Raw genomic sequence first — 21,093 nt, 5'->3', positions numbered from 1 at the left:
TGGAAATGGCTAGGTGGTACAAATAAGTGGATTTTTTTCTACACATGTTTTCTGGCAAATTATTGTCATCCTTAAGTCACAAATTTCATATAGATGAAGAAATAGATATGCAGTCCTCTTTATACACATTATGTGCAATTAAATGCTTTGGTGGTGATGATGGTGACAGCAAAGATCAATGGAGGGAAGTAAGTTACCAAAAAAATTTTAGAAACTATCTGTAATTTTAGAAACTATCTGTAATTGTCTGTTTCCTGGTAAGAAGAATCTAGTCAATTTCTTCACTAATGACTAAAGTAAGCAAAGTAGAGTAGTATTTATAAGAACACTCACCCCTCGGGTTGTGTCATGTAGTATTTTCATTCTTAACCTGAGTGGACTTGATATAGTATTTGTTTGAATCTAAAAGATAATAGGGAATTCAGTGTTTGAATCCAAATATTTGGATGTAGATTTAAATACATTGAAAAAAACCCACTAACTCCTAGGTTGCAGTCTTATAGCATTTTAACTGTAGTCTTCAATGGGCTTGATATAAGTATTTATTTGAATCCAACAGAAAATCATGTTACAATCAGGATCTGCTATGGACTAATATTTTATAAAATATGGGAATAACATTTTAAAATATTCTAAATATTACTACATAATACTAAATATTACTACATCCGACACTTGGTACCTGGGAAATGTTTTGACCAAAGTCTGGGCTTTGATATTTCATGAAGAAACCCACGAATAAAAGTACTAAAAAAATCCTAAATTTGAACTTTTCCCAGAGTTTGGGATTGTTTAATCAGGATGTCAGCCCAGAGAAATGAACACTACTTTGTTGTTGTTTTTCTCCAAGCACAAACGCAGTATAGCTCATTGAAGGTTCTCACTGAGCTGTGATAAAAGCTCCCAAGGGAAGGTGCTTTATAACACTCCTCTGCTCATTGATGAAACCCTGGGTTTGAAACCACTGGGGCAGCAAACATCTCTGCCTCTTACAGGGAAGATCAACCTAACTCAATGTACAATCTAGGAAGGGCGGGCTATCATTTCTGCTCTAATGCATCCCACACATGCTTGCAAGGATAGAGGATAGGCAAACTATTTTGAATAAGGAGAATTTTATTGCATCAAAAATTGCTTTTGAAGACAAAGATTATTACTCAGCTAGTTTCTAATGTGAAAAAGTTGACAGTAATAAACCATAGCAATTTTTTTTTTTAAAGTACCAAGTTGTATACCCATTTTCTTTAGACCTGGATAAAAAGTACATGATAAACATCTTAAGTTTTATATTATAATATACATAATTTATATATATTAGATAGAAAAATATTTATATTAGATATATATTAGGTAAGTGAAAACCTTGTTATATGTATATATAACATAACTGAATGTAGATGTAATATAAATATATGTATTATATATAAAATGTTTCTATATAACTGAACTTCTACAAATTAGAAATTCATTCAATTCAGTAAATTTATATTTTGAAACAGATGAACAATGTCAAAAAATCCCCTTTAAGAGCATTAAACCAGTCAACTGAAAATCAATATGGCTTATTTTTAGCATCTTAATGCCCAAATGATATTAGCCCATTCTACCAAAATGAGAAATTTGGTAAGAGACAGTAAGAAAGAGCAATGTAGGCACACTCGGCTTCGAATATGAAGTTTCTTAATTCTTAGAGTGATCCAAAAGCAAGTAATGGAAGTTCAGTCAGAGGTGCAGAAACAAGAGGGGTTAGTTATTAAAGATACATTTCCTATCCTTAGGGAACTACTCACGATTTGGTGGAGTGAATCCCAGCATGACTCTGAGTAATGTCTTTAAAATGCAGTATCTATCTGTACTGATTTACTTGATACTTATTTTTACATTAGTTAATATATGATTTATCCTGCCTGTCACGAAGTAGGTGTTTATTAAATAATTGATGAATGAATGGGTATGAAATTGTCATCAGTAATTAGAGTCTTAGTATGCTTTGAGAGTTTGCTGGGCAAGAAGGTCTGGTGAGAGAGAAGAGCTCTGGAATTCAATCTAGAAAATAATATCCATTAAAGTCTGCTGTCTCCATAGGAAAAATCAAGAAAATCCCAGTGTTATATTTGTTATACATGGAAAGTTTGATCATGATGATTAGAAATATATTGCTCAGCTGTCCTACATTTTATTGGGTGACTTTTTAAAAGATACCGAGACAAGGTCACAGCAACTTAGAAGAGGCTAAAATGATTTTTGGCTATTGGTGGCAATTTGTCATTTAACTGTGTTTTTATACAAATATGTATAAAAATAAAGGATAATATTAGTAATTAAAACTCCAAACACCGAAGCATCATTTAGTGCTAAATGTTCTAAATTATCTAATTACGAAATCAAAAATTAAATTGTGCATGGCAATGACAAATATTGTCAAATGATTTACTTCCTTCTGTTCTTGCTAATATTACAGAAAAGGCAGGACATTGAAATTACTGGTATCTGTTGAAGTATATCTGGAAGAAAAAAATTCTGTTTAATCTAGGAGTACTTGAAGAAATAAAAAAAAAATTATTTTTATTTTTTATTTGTAATAGATCTTTATTGGAGTATAACTGCTAACAATACTGTGTTAGTTTCTGTTGTACAACAAAGTGAATCAGCCATATGCATACATATATCCCCATATCCCCTCCCTCTTGAGCCTCCCTCCCACCCTCCCTATCACACCCCTCTAGGTGGTCACAAAGCACCAAGCTGATCTCCCTGTGCTCTACTGCTCCTTCCCACTAGCTAACTGTTTCACATTTGGTATTGTATATATGTTAATGCTACTCTCACTTCGCCCCAGCTTCCCCCTCCCCAACCGTGTCCTCAAGTCCATTCTCTATGTCTAGGTCTTTATTCCTGCCCTGCCACTAGGTTCATCAGTACCATTTTTTTTTTGTTTTCAGATTCCATGTATATGCGTTAGCATATGGTATTTGTTTTTCTCTTTCTGACTTACTTCACTCTGTATGACAGACTCATCCACCTCACTACAAATAACTCAATTTCATCTCTTTTTATGGCTGCATCATATTCCATTGTATTTATGTGCCACATCTTCTTTGTCCATTCATCTGTCGATGGACACTTAGGCTGCTTCCATGTGCTGGCTATTGTAAATAGTGCTGCAGTGAACATTGTGGTACATGTCTCTTTTTGAATTATGGTTTTCTCAGGGTATAGGCCCAGTAGTGGGATTGCTGGGTCATATGGTAATTCTATTTTTAGTTTTTTAAGGAACCTCCATACTGTTCTCCATAGTGGCTGTATCAATTTATATTCCCACCAACTGTGCAAGAGGGTTCCCTTTTCTCCACATCCTCTCCACCATTTATTGTTTGTAGATTTTTTGATGTTGGCCATTCTGAACGGTGTGAGGTGATACCTCATTGTGGTTTTAATTTGCATTTCTCTAATGATTAGTGAGGTTGAGCATCCTTTCATGTGTTTGTTGGCAATCTGTATATCTTCTTTGGAGAAATGTCTATTTAGGTCTTCTGCCCATTTTTGGATTGGGTTATTTGTTTTTTTGATATTGAACTGCATGAGCTGCTTGTGTATTTTGGAGGTTAATCCTTTCTCAGTTGCTTCGTTTGCAAATATTTTCTCCCATTCTAAGGTCGTCTTTTTGTCTTGTTTATGGTTTCCTTTGTTGTGCAAAAGCTATTAAGTTTCATTAGGCCCCATTTGTTTATTTTTGTTTTTATTTCCATTTCTCTAGGAGGTGGGTCAAAAAAGATCTTGCTGTGATTTATGTCATAGAGTGTTCTACTTATGTTTTCCTCTAAGAGTTTTATAGTGTCTGGCCTTACATTTAGGTCTTTAATCCATTTTGAGTTTATTTTTGTGTATGGTGTTAGGGAGTGCTCTAATTTCATTCTTTTACATGTAGCTTTCCAGTTTTCCCAGCACCACTTATTGAAGAGGGTGTCTTTTCTCCACTGTATATTCTTGCCTCCTTTATCAAAGATAAGGTGACCATATGTGCGTGGGTTTATCTCTGGGCTTTCTATCCCGTTCCATTGATCTATATTTCTGTTTTTGTGGCAGTACCATACTGTCTTGATTACTGTAGCTTTGTATTATAGTCTGAAGTCAGGGAGCCTGATTCCTCCAGCTCCATTTTTCTTTCTCAAGATTGCTTTGCCTATTCAGGGTCTTTTGTGTTTCCATACAAATTGTGAAATTTTTTGTTCTAGTTCTGTGAAAAATGCCAGTAGTAGTTTGATAGGGATTGCACTGAATCTGTAGATTGCTTTGGGTAGTAGAGTCATTTTCACAATGTTGATTCTTCCAATCCAAGAACATGGTATATCTCTCCATCTGCTTGTATAGTCTTTAATTTCTTTCATCAGTGTCTTATAGTTTTCTGCATACAGGTCTTTTGTCTCCTTAAGTAGGTTTATTCCTAGGTATTTTATTCTTTTTGTTTCAGTGGTAAGTGGGAGTGTTTCCTTAATTTCTCTTTCAGATTTTTCATCATTAGTGTATAGGAATGCAAGAGATTTCTGTGCATTAATTTTGTATCCTGCTACTTTACCAAATTCATTGATTAGTTCTAGCAGTTTTCTGGTGGCATCTTTAGGATTTTCTATGTATAGTATCATGTCATCTGCAAACAGTGACAGTTTTACTTCTTCCTTTCCAATTTGTATTCCTTTCTTTTTCTTCTCTGATTGCCGTGGCTAGGACTTCAAAAACTATGTTGAATAAGAGTGGCGAGAGTGGACATTGTTGTCTTGTTCCCGATGTTAATGGAAATGCTTTCAGTTTTTCACCAATGAGTATGATGTTTGTCTTACATGGCCTTTATTATGTTGAAGTAGGTTCCCTCTATGCACAATTCCTGGAGAGTTTTTATCATAAATGGGTGTTGAATTTTGTCAAAAGCTTTTTCTGTATCTATTGAGATGATCATATGGTTTTTATTCCTTAATTTGTTAATATGGTGTATCACATTGATTGATTTGCTTATATTGAAGAATCCTTGCATCCCTAGGATAAATCTCACTTGATCATGGTGTATGATCCTTTTAGTATGTTGTTGCATTCTGTTTGCTAGTATTTTGTTCAGGATTTTTGCATCTATGTTAATCAGTGATATTGGTCTATAATTTTCTTTTTTTGTGATATCTTTGTCTGGTTTTGGTATCAGGGTTATGGTGGCTTTGTAGAATGAATTTGGGAGTGTTCCTCCCTCTGCAATTTTTTGGAAGTTTGAGAAAGATCAGTGTTAGCTCTTCTCTAAATATTTGATAGAATTCACCTGTGAAGCCATCTGGTCCTGGACTTTTGTGTGTTGGAAGATCTTTAATTACAGTTTCAATTTCATTACTTGTGATAGGTCTGTTTATATTTTCTAATTCTTTCTGGTTCAGTCTTGGAAAATTGTACCTTTCCAAGAATTTGTCCATTTCTTCATGGCTGTCCGTTTTATTGGCATATAGTTGTTTGTAGTAGCCTCTTATAATCCTTTGTATTTCTGCAGTGTCAGTTGTGATTTCTCCTTTTTCATTTCTCATTTTATTGATTTGCGTCCTCTCCCTTATTTTCCTGATGAGTCTGTCTAAGGGTTTATCAGTTTTGTTTATCTTCTCAGAGAACCAGATTTTAGTTTTATTGATCTTTGCTATTGTTTCCTTCATTTCTATTTCATTTATTTCTGCTCTGATCTTTATGATTTCTTTCCTTCTACTGACTTTGGGTTTTCTCTGTTCTTCGTAGTTGCTTTAGGTGTAGGGTTAGATTGTTTATTTGAGATTTTTCTTGTTTCTTGAGGTGAGATTGAATTGCTATAAACTTCCCTCTTAGAACTGCTTTTGCTGCGTCCCATGGGTTTTGGGTCTTCGTGTTTTCATTGTCATTTCTTTCTATGTATTTTTTAATTTCTTCTTTGATTTCTTCAGTGATCTCTTGGTTATGTAGTAGTGCACTGTTTAGCCTCCATGTATTTGTGTTTTTTACAGTTTTTTTTCCCTGTAATTGATTTCCAATCTCATAGCATTGTGGTCAGAAAAGATGCTTGATACTATTTCAATTTTCTTAAATTTTCCGAGGCTTGATTTGTGACCCAAGATGTGATCTATCCCGGAGAATGTTCCATGTGCACTTGAGAAGAAAGTGTATTCTGCCACTTTCAGGTGGAATGTTCTATAAATATCAGTTAAATCTAGCTTGTCTATGGTGTCATTTAAAGCTTGTGTTTCCTTATTTATTTTCTGTTTGGATGATCTGTCCATTGGTGTAAGTGGGGTGTTAACGTCGCCTACTATTATTGTGTTACTGTCAATTTCCACTTTCATAGTTGTTAGCATTTGCCTTATGTATTGAGGTGCTCCTACGTTGGGTGCATAAACATTTATAATTGTTATATCTTTTTCATGGATTGACCCCATGATCATTATGTACTGTCCTTCTTTATCTCTTGTAACAGTCTTTATTTTAAAGTCTATTTTATCTGATATGAGTAGTGCTACTCCAGCTTTCTTTTGATTTCCATTTGCATGGCATATATTTTACAATCCCTTCACCTTCAGTCTCTATGCGTCCCTAGGTCTGAAGTGGGTCTCTTGTAGACAGCATATATATGGGTCTTGTTTCTGTATCCATTCAGCCAGTCCGTATCTTTTGTTTGGGGCATTTAATCCATTTACATTCAACGTTATTATCGATATGTATGTTCCTATTACCATTTTCTTAATTGTTTTGGGTTTGTTTTTGTGGGATTTTTTCTTCTCTTGTGTTCCCACCTAGAGAAGTTTCTTTAGCATTTGTTATAAAGCTGGTTTTTTGCTTGTCTGAAAAGCTTTTGATTTCTCCGTTGAATCTGTATGAGATCCTTGCTGGGTAGAGTGATCTTGGTTGTAGGTTTTTCTCTTTCATGACTTTAAGTATATCCTGCCACTCCCTTCTGGCCTGCCGAGTTTCCACTGAAAAATCAGCTGATAACCTTATGGGGATCCATTTGTATGTTATTTTTTGTTTTTCCCTTGCTGCTTTTAATAATTTTTCTTTGAATTTAATTTTTGTTAGTTTGATTAATATGTGTCTTGGTATGTTTCTCCTAGGGTTTATCCTGTATGGGACTCTCTGTGCTTCCTGAACTTGGGTGACTATTTCCTTTCCCATGTTAGGGAAGTTTTCCACTATAATCTCTTCAAATACTTTCTCAGGCCCTTTCTTTTTCTCTTCCTCTTCTGGGACCCCTATAATTCGAATGTTAGTGCATTTAGTGTTGTCCCAGAAGTCTCTGAGATTGTCTTCGATTCTTCTCATTTTTTTTTCTTTATTCTGCTCCTTGTCAGTTATTTCCACCATTTTGTCTTCCAGCTCACTTATTTGTTCTTCTGCCTCAGATATTCTGTTATTGATTCCTTTTAGTGTATTTTTCATTTCAGTTGTTGTGTTGTTCATCTCTGTTTGTTTGTTTTTTAGTTCGTCTAGATCTTTGTTAAACATTTCTTATATTTTCTCAATCTGTGCCTCCATTCTTTTTCCGAAATTCTGGATCATCTTTACTATCATTACTCTGAATTCTTTTTCAAGTAGATTGCTTATTTCCCCTTCATTTATTTGGTCTTGTAGGTTTTGACCTTGCTCCTTCATCTGTGACATATTTTTTTGCTGTCCCTTTTTTTTGTTTGTTTTTGGATAAGTGAGATTGTGTTCCTGTCCTACTGATTGTTTGGCCTGAGGACTCCAACAGTGGAGTTTTGAGGCTGTTGGGTAGACCTGGGTCTTGGTGTCGAGATGAGGACCTCCAGGAGACCTCACTCCGATGAATATTCCCTGGGGTCTGAGGTTCTCTGTTAGTCCAGTGGTTCGGACTTGGAGCTCCCACTGCAGCAGCTTCAGCCCAACCTCTGGCTCATGAACCAAGATCCTGCAAGCCACATGGGGTGGCAAAAAAAAAAAAAAAAAAAAGGGAGAACAATAAAAAAGTAAAACATAGAATTAGACTAGGAAACTAACAGATATGTTAGAAAGAATATAAAAATAAAAATGTAGATGAAACAACAACTGGAAGGTGAAACAAAACCACAATAGTAAAAAAGAGGAGAAGAAAAAAAAAATGGGGGGGAAAAGGCCTTGCTGTGGAGGGTGGGGCCTAAGCAAGGGTGGGTTTTTGGCAGTGAGCGGGGCCTATACTTGGCACCCATGGGGCTGGAAAAGGCCCTGGGGGGTGTGGCGCTTAGGCTCAACAGAACAGAAGGGGCCCAGGCGGGTCTCCTTCCTCTGATCTCAGAGGGTGGGGGACCAGCCTGGGTGCTCAGCAGGTTTCCCAGGCTCGAGTGGGTGGGGCAAACGTCCTCCACTCCTCTCCCACTCCTCAGGTCCTGGAGGGCCCCTCCCACCTGCCTCTCCTGTAGATTGTGATGTAATTTCAGGCAGGGACTAAAGAAATTATGAAAACTTTCCCAATATTTTTGAAAATGACACATTTACACAGAATAGAAATTGTCAATCATTCAGCGTTCACTTGTCAGCGTCTGGCTCACACTCTTCCCCAGTGTACTGAGTGAGGCTCAGCTATGAAGGCACAGCTATTTTGGCTCAACATGAGACATTCTGATGGGCAATACTCACTTCACACTTACCTGCAGGTTGTTCAAGGTTCATTAGGCTGCAGTTTGAAATCTTCTACAGATTATCTGTGATATGTGTTGTAGTGTGTTCATTCCTTTTTATTGATTGGCAGTCCTCTGTTGTATGGGTATGCCAGAGTTTGCTTAACTATTCATCTATTGCTGGATGTGTGGGTGGAACCTAGTTTTTGGCTATAATAAATAAAGTTACACTGAACATTTGTGTACAACTCTTTGTCCGAACATATGCTTTCAAGTTTCAGCAAATTTGAAAAACTTTTATGTTTCTGCTACGAGGAGATAATATTTTCACTTTTGAGACTGGCAATATTTTTTTTTTTTAAATGTCTGTCTCTGTCCTTTTTTTTTTTTTTAAAGAAATTCACATTCTTATTGATTGATTGATTGATTGCTGTGTTGGGTCTTCGTTTCTGTGCGAGGGCTTTCTCTAGTTGTGGCAAGCGGGGACCACTCTTCATCGTGTTGCGCGGGCCTCTCTCTTGATCATGGTGTATGGTCCTTTTAATATGTTGTTGGATTCTGTTTGCTAGTGTTTTGTTCAGGATTTTTGCACCTATGTTAATCAGTGATGTTGGTCTATAATTTTCTTTTTTTGTGATATCTTTTTCTGGTTTTGGTATCAGGGTGATGGTGGCTTTGTAGAATGAATTTGGGAGTGTTCCTCCCTCTGCAATTTTTTGGAAAAGTTTGAGAAGGATCAGTGTTAGCTCTTCTCTAAATATTTGATAGAATTCACCTGTGAAGCCATCTGGTCCTGGACTTTCGTGCGTTGGAAGATTTTTTTAAAAAAATTAATTAATTAATTTTTTGGCTGTGTTGGGTCTTCGTTTCTGTGCATGGGCTTTCTCTAGTTGTGGCGAGCGGGGGCCACTCTTCATCGCAGTGCGTGGGCCTCTCACTGTTGTGGCCTCTCTTGTTGTGGAGCACAGGCTCCAGACGCGCAGGCTCAGTAGTTGTGGCTCACGGGCCTAGTTGCTCCGCGGCATGTGGGATCTTCCCAGACCAGGGCTCGAACCCATGTCCCCTGCATTGGCAGGCAGACTCTCAACCACTGCGCCACCAGGGAAGCCCCGCAATATTTTTAAAAATTGTGAGTTTTGATGAGTATGTGTTGGGGGTAATGAGTACTCTTTAAACATGAGCAAACTGGGCCTATGGAGTGGTACAAATCCTTTCAAGAGCACCTTGATAGTACGTTAGAAAATAAAAATATATGCTTATCCTTTGTTCCTGAAATTCTCACAGTTTGCTGAACTATTGGGAAAATTACCTTCTTCGTGCCTCTGTTCCTCATAAGTGTAAAGAGAATAATACATGATACATATCTCAAACGGTTAGTATGTTATTCATAGGATTATAGTAAGCATTAAAGTAATTAATTCATGAAAAATGTTTGCCATACCAAAAACTTCTTACTTATTATTTTTATGATAACTTATAGGAATCTCTTGTTCAAAATTATCTTGTTAAATATATAGGGAATATATGTTTAAGGGTGTTCACTACAATAACATTGTTATAATGAAACATTGGAGATAATCCAAATGGCCTTCATAATGGATTATTAAATCAATTATGGTACATCTTAGGAGGTAACTTACAGAAAGGATGGATTTGGGTGCTGGAGAAGAATGGCTGATTCTAAATACTGCCTCAGTCCTTCCTACTTGTGAAGCTTGGTCCATTCCTTGGTCAGTCACTGTTCAACCATAAAAATGATGATAATAATACCCACCTTATAAAAGCTTTTGTAAGGAATCAGTATAAGTTGCTTAGAAGAAAACCAAGGCAGAGGAAGCATCCCATAAATCCATAAATTGTAGTATCACCATGGCATATATGCACCTGTTATAAGAATAAGGCAGGTCTGCATGTGTTACCACAGGATACTCATTAGAGAAAAGTGTTATTTTTTTTCCCCTGTAGATATTGTATGATAGAGGCAGGTAAAATATCCACTTCTGTATCTTTAGACTTGGGTGAAGTGTTCAAATGTGTCAAGTACTACTTTATTCTCTAATTATAGGAAAGGAACAATAGTTTTTTAAAAATTTTATTGAAGTATAGTTGATTTACAATGTTGTGTTAGTTTCTGGAGTACAACAAAGTGATTCAGTAATACATATATATATTCTTTTTTCAAATTTTTCATTATGGTTGATCACAGGATATTGAATATAGTTTAGGAAGGGAACAATAGTTAAGCATATTTTAAGTTTCTAATTCAGCTTTAAAAATTCTCATTACAAATGAAAATTTTAATATGTAAAATTAGTCAACTCAACAGTAAAGAATAAAAATCAAAGTTAAAAGAACACTTCTTGGTCTTTGAGTACTTTATTTGAATTTGTGAATTTAAGAAACATATGTTATATATTTATGTACACAGGGAATAACAAAAGTTAAATGTTCTAATGGAAAGACTACTGTGACTGGCAATATTGAGTGATTGTCATTTTATAATATTCCTTTCACACTGAAATGCCTAAACATGAAAAGACAAAAATAGGAATGGTTATGCTAACAAATGCACTTTGTTTTCCATGCCGCTAAATCTCCTTAGGAGCAAGAACTCCATATACAGGTTGTCCAAAAGATATTCAAATAATTTTATGAAATAAACAAACTTGCAGCCTTACTCAGATTTCAAAAAGAAGTTGGTTTTCATTCATGTGGAAAAACCAAAAACAGAGCAAATGTGCATGCAAAGATAAATAAAAACACTGGCTGCTTCTCAGTAAAGGTGACAGTCTGTCTTTCACACTAATTTATGTACGGTATAATAAGTAACCACTAAATGTAGTAGCAGGGGGAAATTTGGCTGGAATTGTTCCTTTTACAAGGTGCAACCACACTTCCTGCCCATAATTTAATTCTAATAAGGCATCCCCAGTCAAAACCCTATCACAGCGTATCTCACTGTTAATACTTTCAGACTCAAATGCAAGCTTGTCTACTCCATCAACCACTAAAAATCCAGAGATATGAGCACTAAATGACTCAATGGTATACCTAAAAACGTACACCCCAAGATAGGGGATTCTGAATTTTCCAGTTCTTGGAGTATATGAAGCTCCATAGTTGACATCCAAGTTATTAAATAAGATAGGACCAGGTGTAGTCATTCCATATGTATGAGATGCAAAAAATGCCACCATCGGTGCATATCTGTAAGATCCTTTTGAAAAATCTGTTAGCGGAAAAAAATGGAAAGAGTTAATTTTCATGTTTTGACCTTGTTCTGTTTATCTCTTTATCATTTTATCTCGGTTACAAAAAGCGTTAGTAGAGGGAAAAAGGTCATTCATCAGACTTAACAAGAGCATATGTGTTTGGGTGTTTGCCCCTTTTCTTGCCTGAACTACCCAAAATTGCTTAGCCTCTCTGAGACCGTTTCTCCCTTTAGATCAGGATAGAATGGTAGTAACACTCAATACCTTCCTCATAGAAATGCCTCAAAGATTAATTTGCATGTTGCTTTGATCTCTCCAGAGATGAAGGAATTCAAAGCACTCTATGATTATTATGGTATGTCAGAATGTTTTAAAGCCTCTTGCAGGAATTAAAGCTGACATGATGCAGAAACAATTTTTCCAGCACCTTGTCAAACAGTTTCTAGAGGCTAAAACAGAAACCCAATGAAATTGTATGCACTATCGAGAAGTAGACAAAAGCCATCTTCTATGTAATTAATGCCAAATGTACTTACAAAGGCTGAGATTTAAAAACAGACTAAAAAATTTACTCTTTATTATGCAGCGCACTATTAAGAAAAGGCTGATCTGCAACATATTTTTTGCTGTCATTTTAAAGAGAATATATTTTAAGCCCTGCACACATTTTCTTGTATAAAAATCAGAAATGGTACACTCTGGAAGTAAATCTATAGCAACCAATACTTATGAAAGTAAATGGGCAAAAAGGCATCTTGTTCTACTCAATACATCTGAGCATGTTCTAACAGCCCTTAGCCAGTCAAAATGACACTATGAACTTGACCTTCATAGAAGACATACTGCTATTCACTTATTATGGCTTCATTTAAAGGATCAGATCTGATATGAATCAAAGACGTATTCTTTAACAACTTGTTTGAGGAGAAATAGTTTATACTAGTTCGACATATATACATATATATATGTATTTTCTTTTAAGATGCACTAGGAAAAAAATAAGTGGGGGGGGGGAGTTTTCAATAAACTGCCTCTATTATACCAATATTGAAAATTTCAACTAGTGTATATCAATGAGTTTACCTGACAAAATCATGTATGTTATTCAGTTAATTTGAGAAGTAAAAGGAATTAATCCTCAAGTGAGTCCAGATTAAGCAGGTCTAAACATTCATTCGTAAACAGTTCAAAAACTGTTTTTATGACATTGAGCAAATCCAAGGATGCGTGTACTTTCTTACCTGGAGCTAAAGCATTTTCTTCCACCACCTTGACAGTACAGTTGTGACCAGTAAAAGGATGTCGGCAAGCACAGATAAAGCTAGTTCTTCCATTTATACATGTGCCCCCGTTCTGGCATGGGGATCTACTACAGTCTGAATACTCCTCTGTTACTGAAAAAGAATCAAGATAAAAGAGGGTAAAAGTGACCTATTTTCCTGTTGATCTCAAATCATAGTTTGCAGCAGAATTAGAAATAAGGAAAATGCATTCCCAGGTCCAGGACACCCACCAATGTAATCATGGGACTTCATGAGAATCTCTGAACTACCTGAGCTGCTTCTTCTGAAGCCCTTTCCTGTTTTTTGGAAGTGGGACTAATTCTGTGATTCACTGCATTTATGTGTGATAAATATTAAGATTTTGGTCAACTGGAGAACAGATAGACTATCTGGACACACAATCATGGATATTTGGAACCAGTACATGACAAAAGTAATATTTCAAATCATTGGAGGAAAAAAAAAAAAGTCTATTCAGTAAATGGTGCTAAGCTAATTGGATATCCATAAAAATATAAATTCCATGTGTGCAAAAATACTAAATGTGAAAAAAACATATATGATTGCATTACAGTCAAATAAAAGGAATATCTTTGTTGAGCTTTAAAATTTTGGAAAGCTCTTTCAACACAAACAAAATAAACAAAACCCAGAGGCCATAAAAGAAAAATCCTGACATTTGATGACCTAAGAATTAAAACTCATTTGCAATGAAAACCACCCATTATTGAATTTCAAAGTGCCAGATTAAGAGAAACTATTTTTTTTAACAGCTACAACAATCTGATGACTAATCATAGCAAATGAAAAGTTCTGACTAACCCAGAAGAAAAAGTATGTAACCCTGTAAAAATAGTGAAAAGTGGGCAAATAATATGAACTGGCAAATCATTGAACAAAAACTACAAAAGCTCATTAAAATTTTCAAAACTTATTCAACCTCACTACTAATTAAGGAATAACAAATTACCACCAACAATATTTTATCAGGTGGCAACATTTAAAAACAAAATAATCATGCAATATGAAGGAAAATGGGCATTCTCATACAATGTTGATTAGAGCTTATATTGTTGGAACCTTCAAATAGGACAATTTGACCATATTTGACAGAATTAAAAAGGTTCATTTGCTTTGGAGCCAGAAATTTCTCCGGGCCAGAATATATATTCCAGACACCCTTCCATATGTATACAAAGATAATTATTCAAGAAAGTTCTTTATGATATTACTTGCACTAGTGAAAAATTGTAGGACACCTACATGACCACTGATGAGGGACTTGTTAAATGAATTATAGTATCTTTTCATCAAGGAATATTAGACAGCAGTAAAAGAGTGGGGTAAATCCCCAATATGTTTGATTTGCTGAAGACGGCAAGTTTCAGTTCACTTATTAGATATAGAATAATTTCAGTTATTTAGGAAGCCTCAAATTATGAATATGGTTATAAACATAATTCATAATTATGTGGAGAGAAAAGGTTGGAAGAATACATTACTGGCCACAGTTACCACTATGGCTCCACCTTGTGGAAATTGTGTAAACAGTTTACAATTCACTCATTTCAAATCATGGTCACTGATGATTTTTAAATTTAGGGTTATTTGTTTTAACATCTGTCTCAAGAGTGAGATCTATAAATATTTTAAATAATTCTACCTAATATTTAATAATTCTAATTCATATAAAATGTGACCAAACTGCATGCCTGTATAATTAGAATTAAAAAAATTTTTTTGAAGTGTAGTTGACTTACAGTGTTATGTTATTAGTTTCAGGTGTACAATATAATGATGCAATATTTTACCAAACTATACTCCATTTAAAGTTATGATAAAATATTGACTGTATTCCCATTTTGAGAAAAATATTTAATGGATCAGTGTCAAGTACAGAGCCTTATAACATACAACCAAAGATTGGTTGGCACTGATTTGTCAGTTGAAACTATTTGTATTTCATTATACAACCAGCTACAAATCTACTTTTGTATATCATCTGACTCATATTTTTTTACTTTGTTACTATAATACTTAAAAAATGGTTAGGTACCTTTATAATAAGTTCAATAGGCAATTTCTTCTTGAATTAACAGCAAAAATCAGACTCCAATAAAGCATCATTTTCTTTTTGACATCTTTCCTCATCCCTTTTGATAGAATTAATTGTGTGAATTCTCTTATTTGTTGTCTGATGCTCTGAAGTTCTGTTGAATTGATCATACCCTACTGTAACTGCTCACTTGTCCTTACTTCCAGTAAGTGTGGGCTTTTGTGAGGTGAGGGCTCAGGTCCTCCATTTCTTAAACTTTGTGTCACTATTGACTAGCACAGTGCCTGGCATATAGAAGTGCTAAATTGTCTTTTTAAAGATGAATAAACAAATCAGTGGAAGATGGAGTAGATGACCTCATCCTTAATCTAATACTCTTATCCCTTCATCACAGTTTCTCAAACATCATGTAGAGTTTGTTGCTATGATGTCACTGGCATGTTTTTCTAGAGACATAGAATTATTTCAAGCAAACTTTCCACAGCTTCTACCTTGGGCTTCCATAACCTCTTAAACTCCTTTCAGTCCATTTATTTTCTTTGTTGGAGATTGTACAATTAGTTAAGTTCTGCCAACTCAACATTCTACTTTCTTGTGCAAAGAGTATAACTAATCTTTTAATATTCATTTCCCTGCTCTGAACATGACTAACATTCTTTTACCGCTGTCTTGGAATGTTTCATAAGTCTCAATTTGTTCTGGTCTTTGCTTTCTGTGCCCTAACGTGTGCTCAGGTTACACTTTTCTATTAATCCTACTTCCATATTTCATAAATATTCATGTTAAATTTGAACTGATTGAAGAGCTCCTTACATTTTCAAAGCACTGTCTTTGCCAATATTTACCATTCTTTATTTTAATTACTTGCTTAATGTCTGAACTCCATGAGAAGAGGGATTGTGTTGAATTTACTACTCTGTCCACTCAACCTTTCTTGGCGCTCATTCAGCACTTATTCAATAGGTATTTGATGAATAAAATGAAAGGGCACTTTATATTGATGTCTTCTATTTTTATTTATAGTACCCCTAACATGTCATATATAATATGTTTTACATAACATAATGTTTTACTTTTCTTAATTACTTATTTAAATTATTTTTAAATTTGTAAAGCTTAGTTCTATTTTAGCATCAGTATTTTATTTTTTTATTTCTTCATTTAAACAGTAACGTTGTAGAGGGCAGATAACTCTGATCCCTGCTTAGGGCAGAATGGAGTTTGCAGCAGGTTACTGAGGAGACCTATCACTGCCTCTGGGTGAGTTTTGTCATACACAGAGGAAAACATTATACAAATCCACCAGTATCTGCTCTAAATACTGTATCCACACAACATTAGAATTTTTCTTTATCTTTCCTCCTGATGCCAATGCTCTCTAACATGTTTTCACCCTCATACCAATGGATACATTAATTTTCAATGCTATTCTGTTGCATCATTTATCAAAATTATACCTATCAAATAATGCTTATCCTTCCATTGCTCTAAAAATACTTCATATGTCCCTTTTCAACAACTTCTAGAAATGTGAACAGTTGTTTATATTAAATTTTCAAATTCATTGCTCTAATCACTCATATTCTGTTCATTGGTGTATAGACAGATGGAAATATTGTTTCCAATCATCTTTACTACTTTTCCTTCAACTGTCAGTTTTAATTTTTGTTCTTCTTTTTAAATCACATCTGTTGTTCTTGATATTGTTTCTGGGATCTTTTTTCTTAACCTTTCAAATATAATTTAAAGCTCATTTAATCATATCAGCAATCTTTACCAAATGAAGTAGCCCTGTCCCAGATGATTTACTATAACCCTTGTCATTAAACTGTTTTCATTTATCTTAAGCTATGACCCAGAAAATTTAATGTTTTTTATTTGATATTATCATCTGTTTTGCCTTTTTCTCATAATCTTCAATCAAAAGAAGTATTAAAAATGGCAAATATATTGAAATATGCTCAACAATGTTAGTCATTAGGAAAATGCAAAATAAAATCACAATTATATACAGTAATACACTTATTAAAATAGTAAAATAAACAAAATTGACAGTGCCAAGTGCTGGCAAGGTTGTGGAGCAATTAGAATTCTCCTACATTATTCATGGAAATAGCAAGTGATTGGCCTGTCCTTATAAAGTTAAAGCTGTACTTATCTTACAACCAAGCTATGCTACTGGTACATATTAACTCCAGAGAAATGAAAACATATGTGTACACAAAAACCTGTATGTGAATGTTTATAGCAGCTTTATTCAGAATCACCTCAAACTGAAAACAGCCAACATATCCTTCAGCTACTAAATGGGTAAACAAACTGTAGTACAGCCATACAACGGACTACTACTTGGTGATGAACAGGAATACATGCAACAAAATGGACGGATTTCAAACATATTATACTAAGTGAAAGAAGCCAGACTCAAAAGCTTACACACAGTGTATGATTTAATTTAAAAGATACTCTGGAAAAGATAAAAGGGTAAGGGAAGAAAACAGATCACTGGTTGCCAGTGGCTGGGAGTGGAGGTAGGGTTTGACTACAGAGTTACATAAGAGAATTTTGGGGGGTGATGGAACTGTTCTTCATCTTGATTGTTGTGGTGATTGCGTGACTACACATCTGTCAGAATTCATAGACTGCACATCAAAAACAGTGAACTGAACTCTAGGTAAACCATACCATAAAAAAAAAACCTCTCCCCAATATTTTTACTTCTATTATTTTGTTTGCACAGGTCTCCTACATCATTATGTCTTTTTGTCTTTTTCTTTTTCTTAAAGACTTTGAGTTCAGAGAATCACGCACTTTCCTTGTTCTGATGGTTCTGATTACTCCTCCCCCAACCCCCGTGCTCTCTTCAAATAAAGGAAATCTCCATGTTTCTGTCTTCAGTTCTCTTCTTTTTCTCTAGCTACCTAATTCACTTCTTTGCCCTCAAATATCACCTCTGTGCAATAATTTCCACTTTTTAGCTACAAGCCCTCTTTTGGTTCCAGACCTACGTTTGTAAATGACTTCTGGACATTTCCATAGGGATAAGAGATCTTTAAACTCATGTGTCACAGAATAAACTTCTCTTCCTGTGTACAACTGTACTTCCTCCTTAACCTTCCTACTTCCATTAATGGAATGACCAACTTCCCATCACTGATGCTTTATTTAAACTTTGGTGTTATTCTTTATTCTAAGAGTTTGTATTTTCAGTTAGCTGTTTTCTACTAAATATTTATTCACTTTTAACTAACATTCCTAGTTTCCATTTTGTTCCTTTCTCTATCACTATTTGAAGTCTTAATCTATTCAAGCCAGGGCTGCTGTAATAATTTTCTAACTGATCTGTGAATGAACTCAAAATAAATCTTAATAATGCACATACAAGGTGACATCATACTCCTCAAAAATTTTTAATTGTTACCAACAGGATGAATTTAAATGTATTATACTCAACACAGTGTGTAAATGGTTGAATAAATGCTCAGCCCAAAGCTACCTCTTCCATGAGATTTGCCCAAACATCCAGTTCTCAATAAGACACGAAACTCTTATGATAATGAACTCCTATAACATTCATTTAGTGCTTAGTATATGCTGTGGCATGTTTCTTTTCTTTCACATTCAAAACAGCTTTATAACAACATAGTGTTCAAAAGCACATGGAAAAAATTTTAAAACATAAAACATAACAACCAAATATCACATTACTCTATAGGTACATCTTCCACTGTCAACTTTTGTTACAACAAAATAACAAAGTTTCCATTATATCCCCAGTTGCCTGCAGAATTCACTATTTTTCCCACAGTTGAAGCCTATCCCACCATCTTATTTAATAATACTGCACTTGGCTCCCAACACACTCAGCACATCCCACAAAACTCTGCTTCTCTACCTTTCTCTGCTTTTTCTTTTATGCATAATATTTATCACCTTTTAACATACTATGTAATTTACATTTTTACTTACTTTTTTTTCCTCTATCCTTGCTAGAGTGTAAACTCCAAGAAGATAGAAATTTTTAAAAATGTTATGATGTATCCAAAGCATCTATAACAATACCTGGTTTTATTGGCGCAATATTTGTGCTGATGCCTCTCGAATCTAAATATCCATGAAAATGTTTAAATTTAACACTCGCTTAGGATTATAAAGCCTAGAAAAGAGTTCTTAAAGGACTGTTGATTAACTATAAAAATTGATTTCCTTTTTTGTAAAAGTTAGATGTGTATTTTAATTCCTATATGACTCTGGCACAGTGACACACAATAACTTTCTTTCACTGATTTCTTTAGCTGTCCAAACACTGTGTAATAATTTTTCTGGTAATTTGTTCGAGAGGTGAAGAGACTTGAGTTTTCATTAATCCACAGTATCAACAAAGTGCCATGTGATATTTTCCCCTAAAACAATGATATTCAAAATAAACAGCTTTGAATAATTCAAATTAAATTTATAATAAAATACTTATTTCCATTCAGATCCGCTTTGAGGCTGTGTATAGTAAAACTGGCAATTACAACTTTTAGGGTATGTTTTTCAAATTTCATACGCAGTTAATATACGGCAGAACTATTTTTTTATGCTGCAATTTTTTTGTCAAGATGCGAGTATCATGTCCACTCAAACTGCTGTGCCACATGGTCACAATCTGTGATTTAATAATCCCAGCACATTCTTTTTCATGTTTGATAATCAGTACAGCACAAAATAATACTATCATGTGCAATTTTGAACTTACAGTGTTGTCAGGGACTGGTGGAAAGACATCTATTCAGTGTATTTAATTACAGATCAGTTAATAATCAAATTTGGTGTCAAATCTTTGGTGTCAAAGAAGCAGTCTATTGTTGAGAAATAGCTCCTGTGATTCTTGTTAGAAAACGAATCCCAGCATATGCAGTGACTATGTAAATGGAACCTGGTATCCTGTCCCATTTCCTTTTTATTGTCAGACCATGTGTCATAAATTTTGGTTCAGATGTGAGTGTCAAATGCATGAGTTTCTGACTGTTCACCTTAGGTACCATGGTCACTTTATTGCAAGACATGAAGCAGGAAAGGATTGTCAATTTTGTCAGCATCCTCTCTTCAACTGTCATCCTTCCTTACAAAGGGGCATCCTCTGGAAAGCTAGGGGAGTCTTTTCTTCTCCCAGGGAAGAATGAACAAAAACTAGTTCATTTAATATTCTTTTCAATACTGATATGTTTTATTGACACAAACTGGGGAGGCTGTCCCCAGAAGACAGGTTTGCTAACCAACTCTGACACAAAGAATATCTTTAATATCATGAGCAGAAAAGAGTCAATATAACAGGCCTGAGACTGCTGCCATTAGGAAGGCCGACTTGCAAGGATTTTCCCTTGATCTATGCCTGGGAACTTGGCTTCTCTCTATTCTCTAACTATTTAAAAAGTGTCTTTTGCAGTGCCCTGACTCTTCGGACAAGCTATATGGTTTATGCTGAACGCCTACTTTCCTTTTAGAGTATGGAGTTTTTGGTATGTGCTCCACAGAGGGTGCCTATGTGACCAGCCCTATTATGGAGTGAATGTTTGTGTCCCCCACAAACTCATAGGTGGAATCCCTAACTCCCCAGGTGATGGTACTAGGAGGTGGGGCCTGTGGGAGGTATTTAGGTCATTTAGGTATTTAGGGTGGTGCCTTCATGAATAGGATTAGTGCCCTTTTAAAAGGGACCCCAGAGAACTCTCTCGCTCCTTCCCTTTCTGCCATGTGAGAATAAAACAAGAAGTTGACAGTCTGCAATCCAGAAGAGGGCTCTCATCAGAACTTGACCATGCCGGCCTGATCTCAAAACTGTGAGAAGTGAATTTCTCTTGACTATAAGCCACCTTATCTATGGTACATTGTTATAGCAGTGTGAGCCCCAATAAAACCCTTGAGAGCTTAATATCTGAGGGTCTTCTCTGGGC

The 21,093-nt window shown here is 35.1% G+C and overlaps 1 protein-coding gene and 1 long non-coding RNA gene across 3 annotated transcripts in view; one reads left to right on the top strand and one right to left on the bottom strand.

Annotated features, from left to right (window-relative positions):
* The window catches only part of LOC132365750 (uncharacterized), a 30,366-nt gene that overhangs the window by 2,276 nt on the left and 6,997 nt on the right, over positions 1-21,093 (top strand). Inside the window, exon 3 of one of the 2 annotated variants that reach the window (XR_009503214.1) lies at positions 16,324-16,414. The exons of the other annotated variant lie outside the window; for it this stretch is intronic. This is a non-coding gene — a long non-coding RNA (uncharacterized LOC132365750). The remainder of the gene's footprint in view (positions 1-16,323; positions 16,415-21,093) is intronic. 2 annotated transcript variants of the gene reach the window in all.
* Positions 10,713-21,093, bottom strand: part of MMRN1 (multimerin 1) — a 59,544-nt gene continuing 49,163 nt past the window's right edge. The window contains exons 7-8 of the mRNA XM_059922412.1: positions 13,057-13,209; positions 10,713-11,832 (exon numbers count right to left, since the gene is read on the bottom strand). Of these exons, the coding sequence (XP_059778395.1) occupies positions 11,411-11,832; positions 13,057-13,209 (575 nt within the window). The 3' untranslated portion in view covers positions 10,713-11,410. The remainder of the gene's footprint in view (positions 11,833-13,056; positions 13,210-21,093) is intronic.

This window comes from Balaenoptera ricei, chromosome 5 (assembly GCF_028023285.1).
Source record: "Balaenoptera ricei isolate mBalRic1 chromosome 5, mBalRic1.hap2, whole genome shotgun sequence".
NCBI lineage: Eukaryota > Metazoa > Chordata > Mammalia > Artiodactyla > Balaenopteridae > Balaenoptera > Balaenoptera ricei.
The sequence above is the reverse complement of the archived record's forward strand: the minus strand, read 5'-3'. Positions and strand labels throughout refer to the sequence as shown.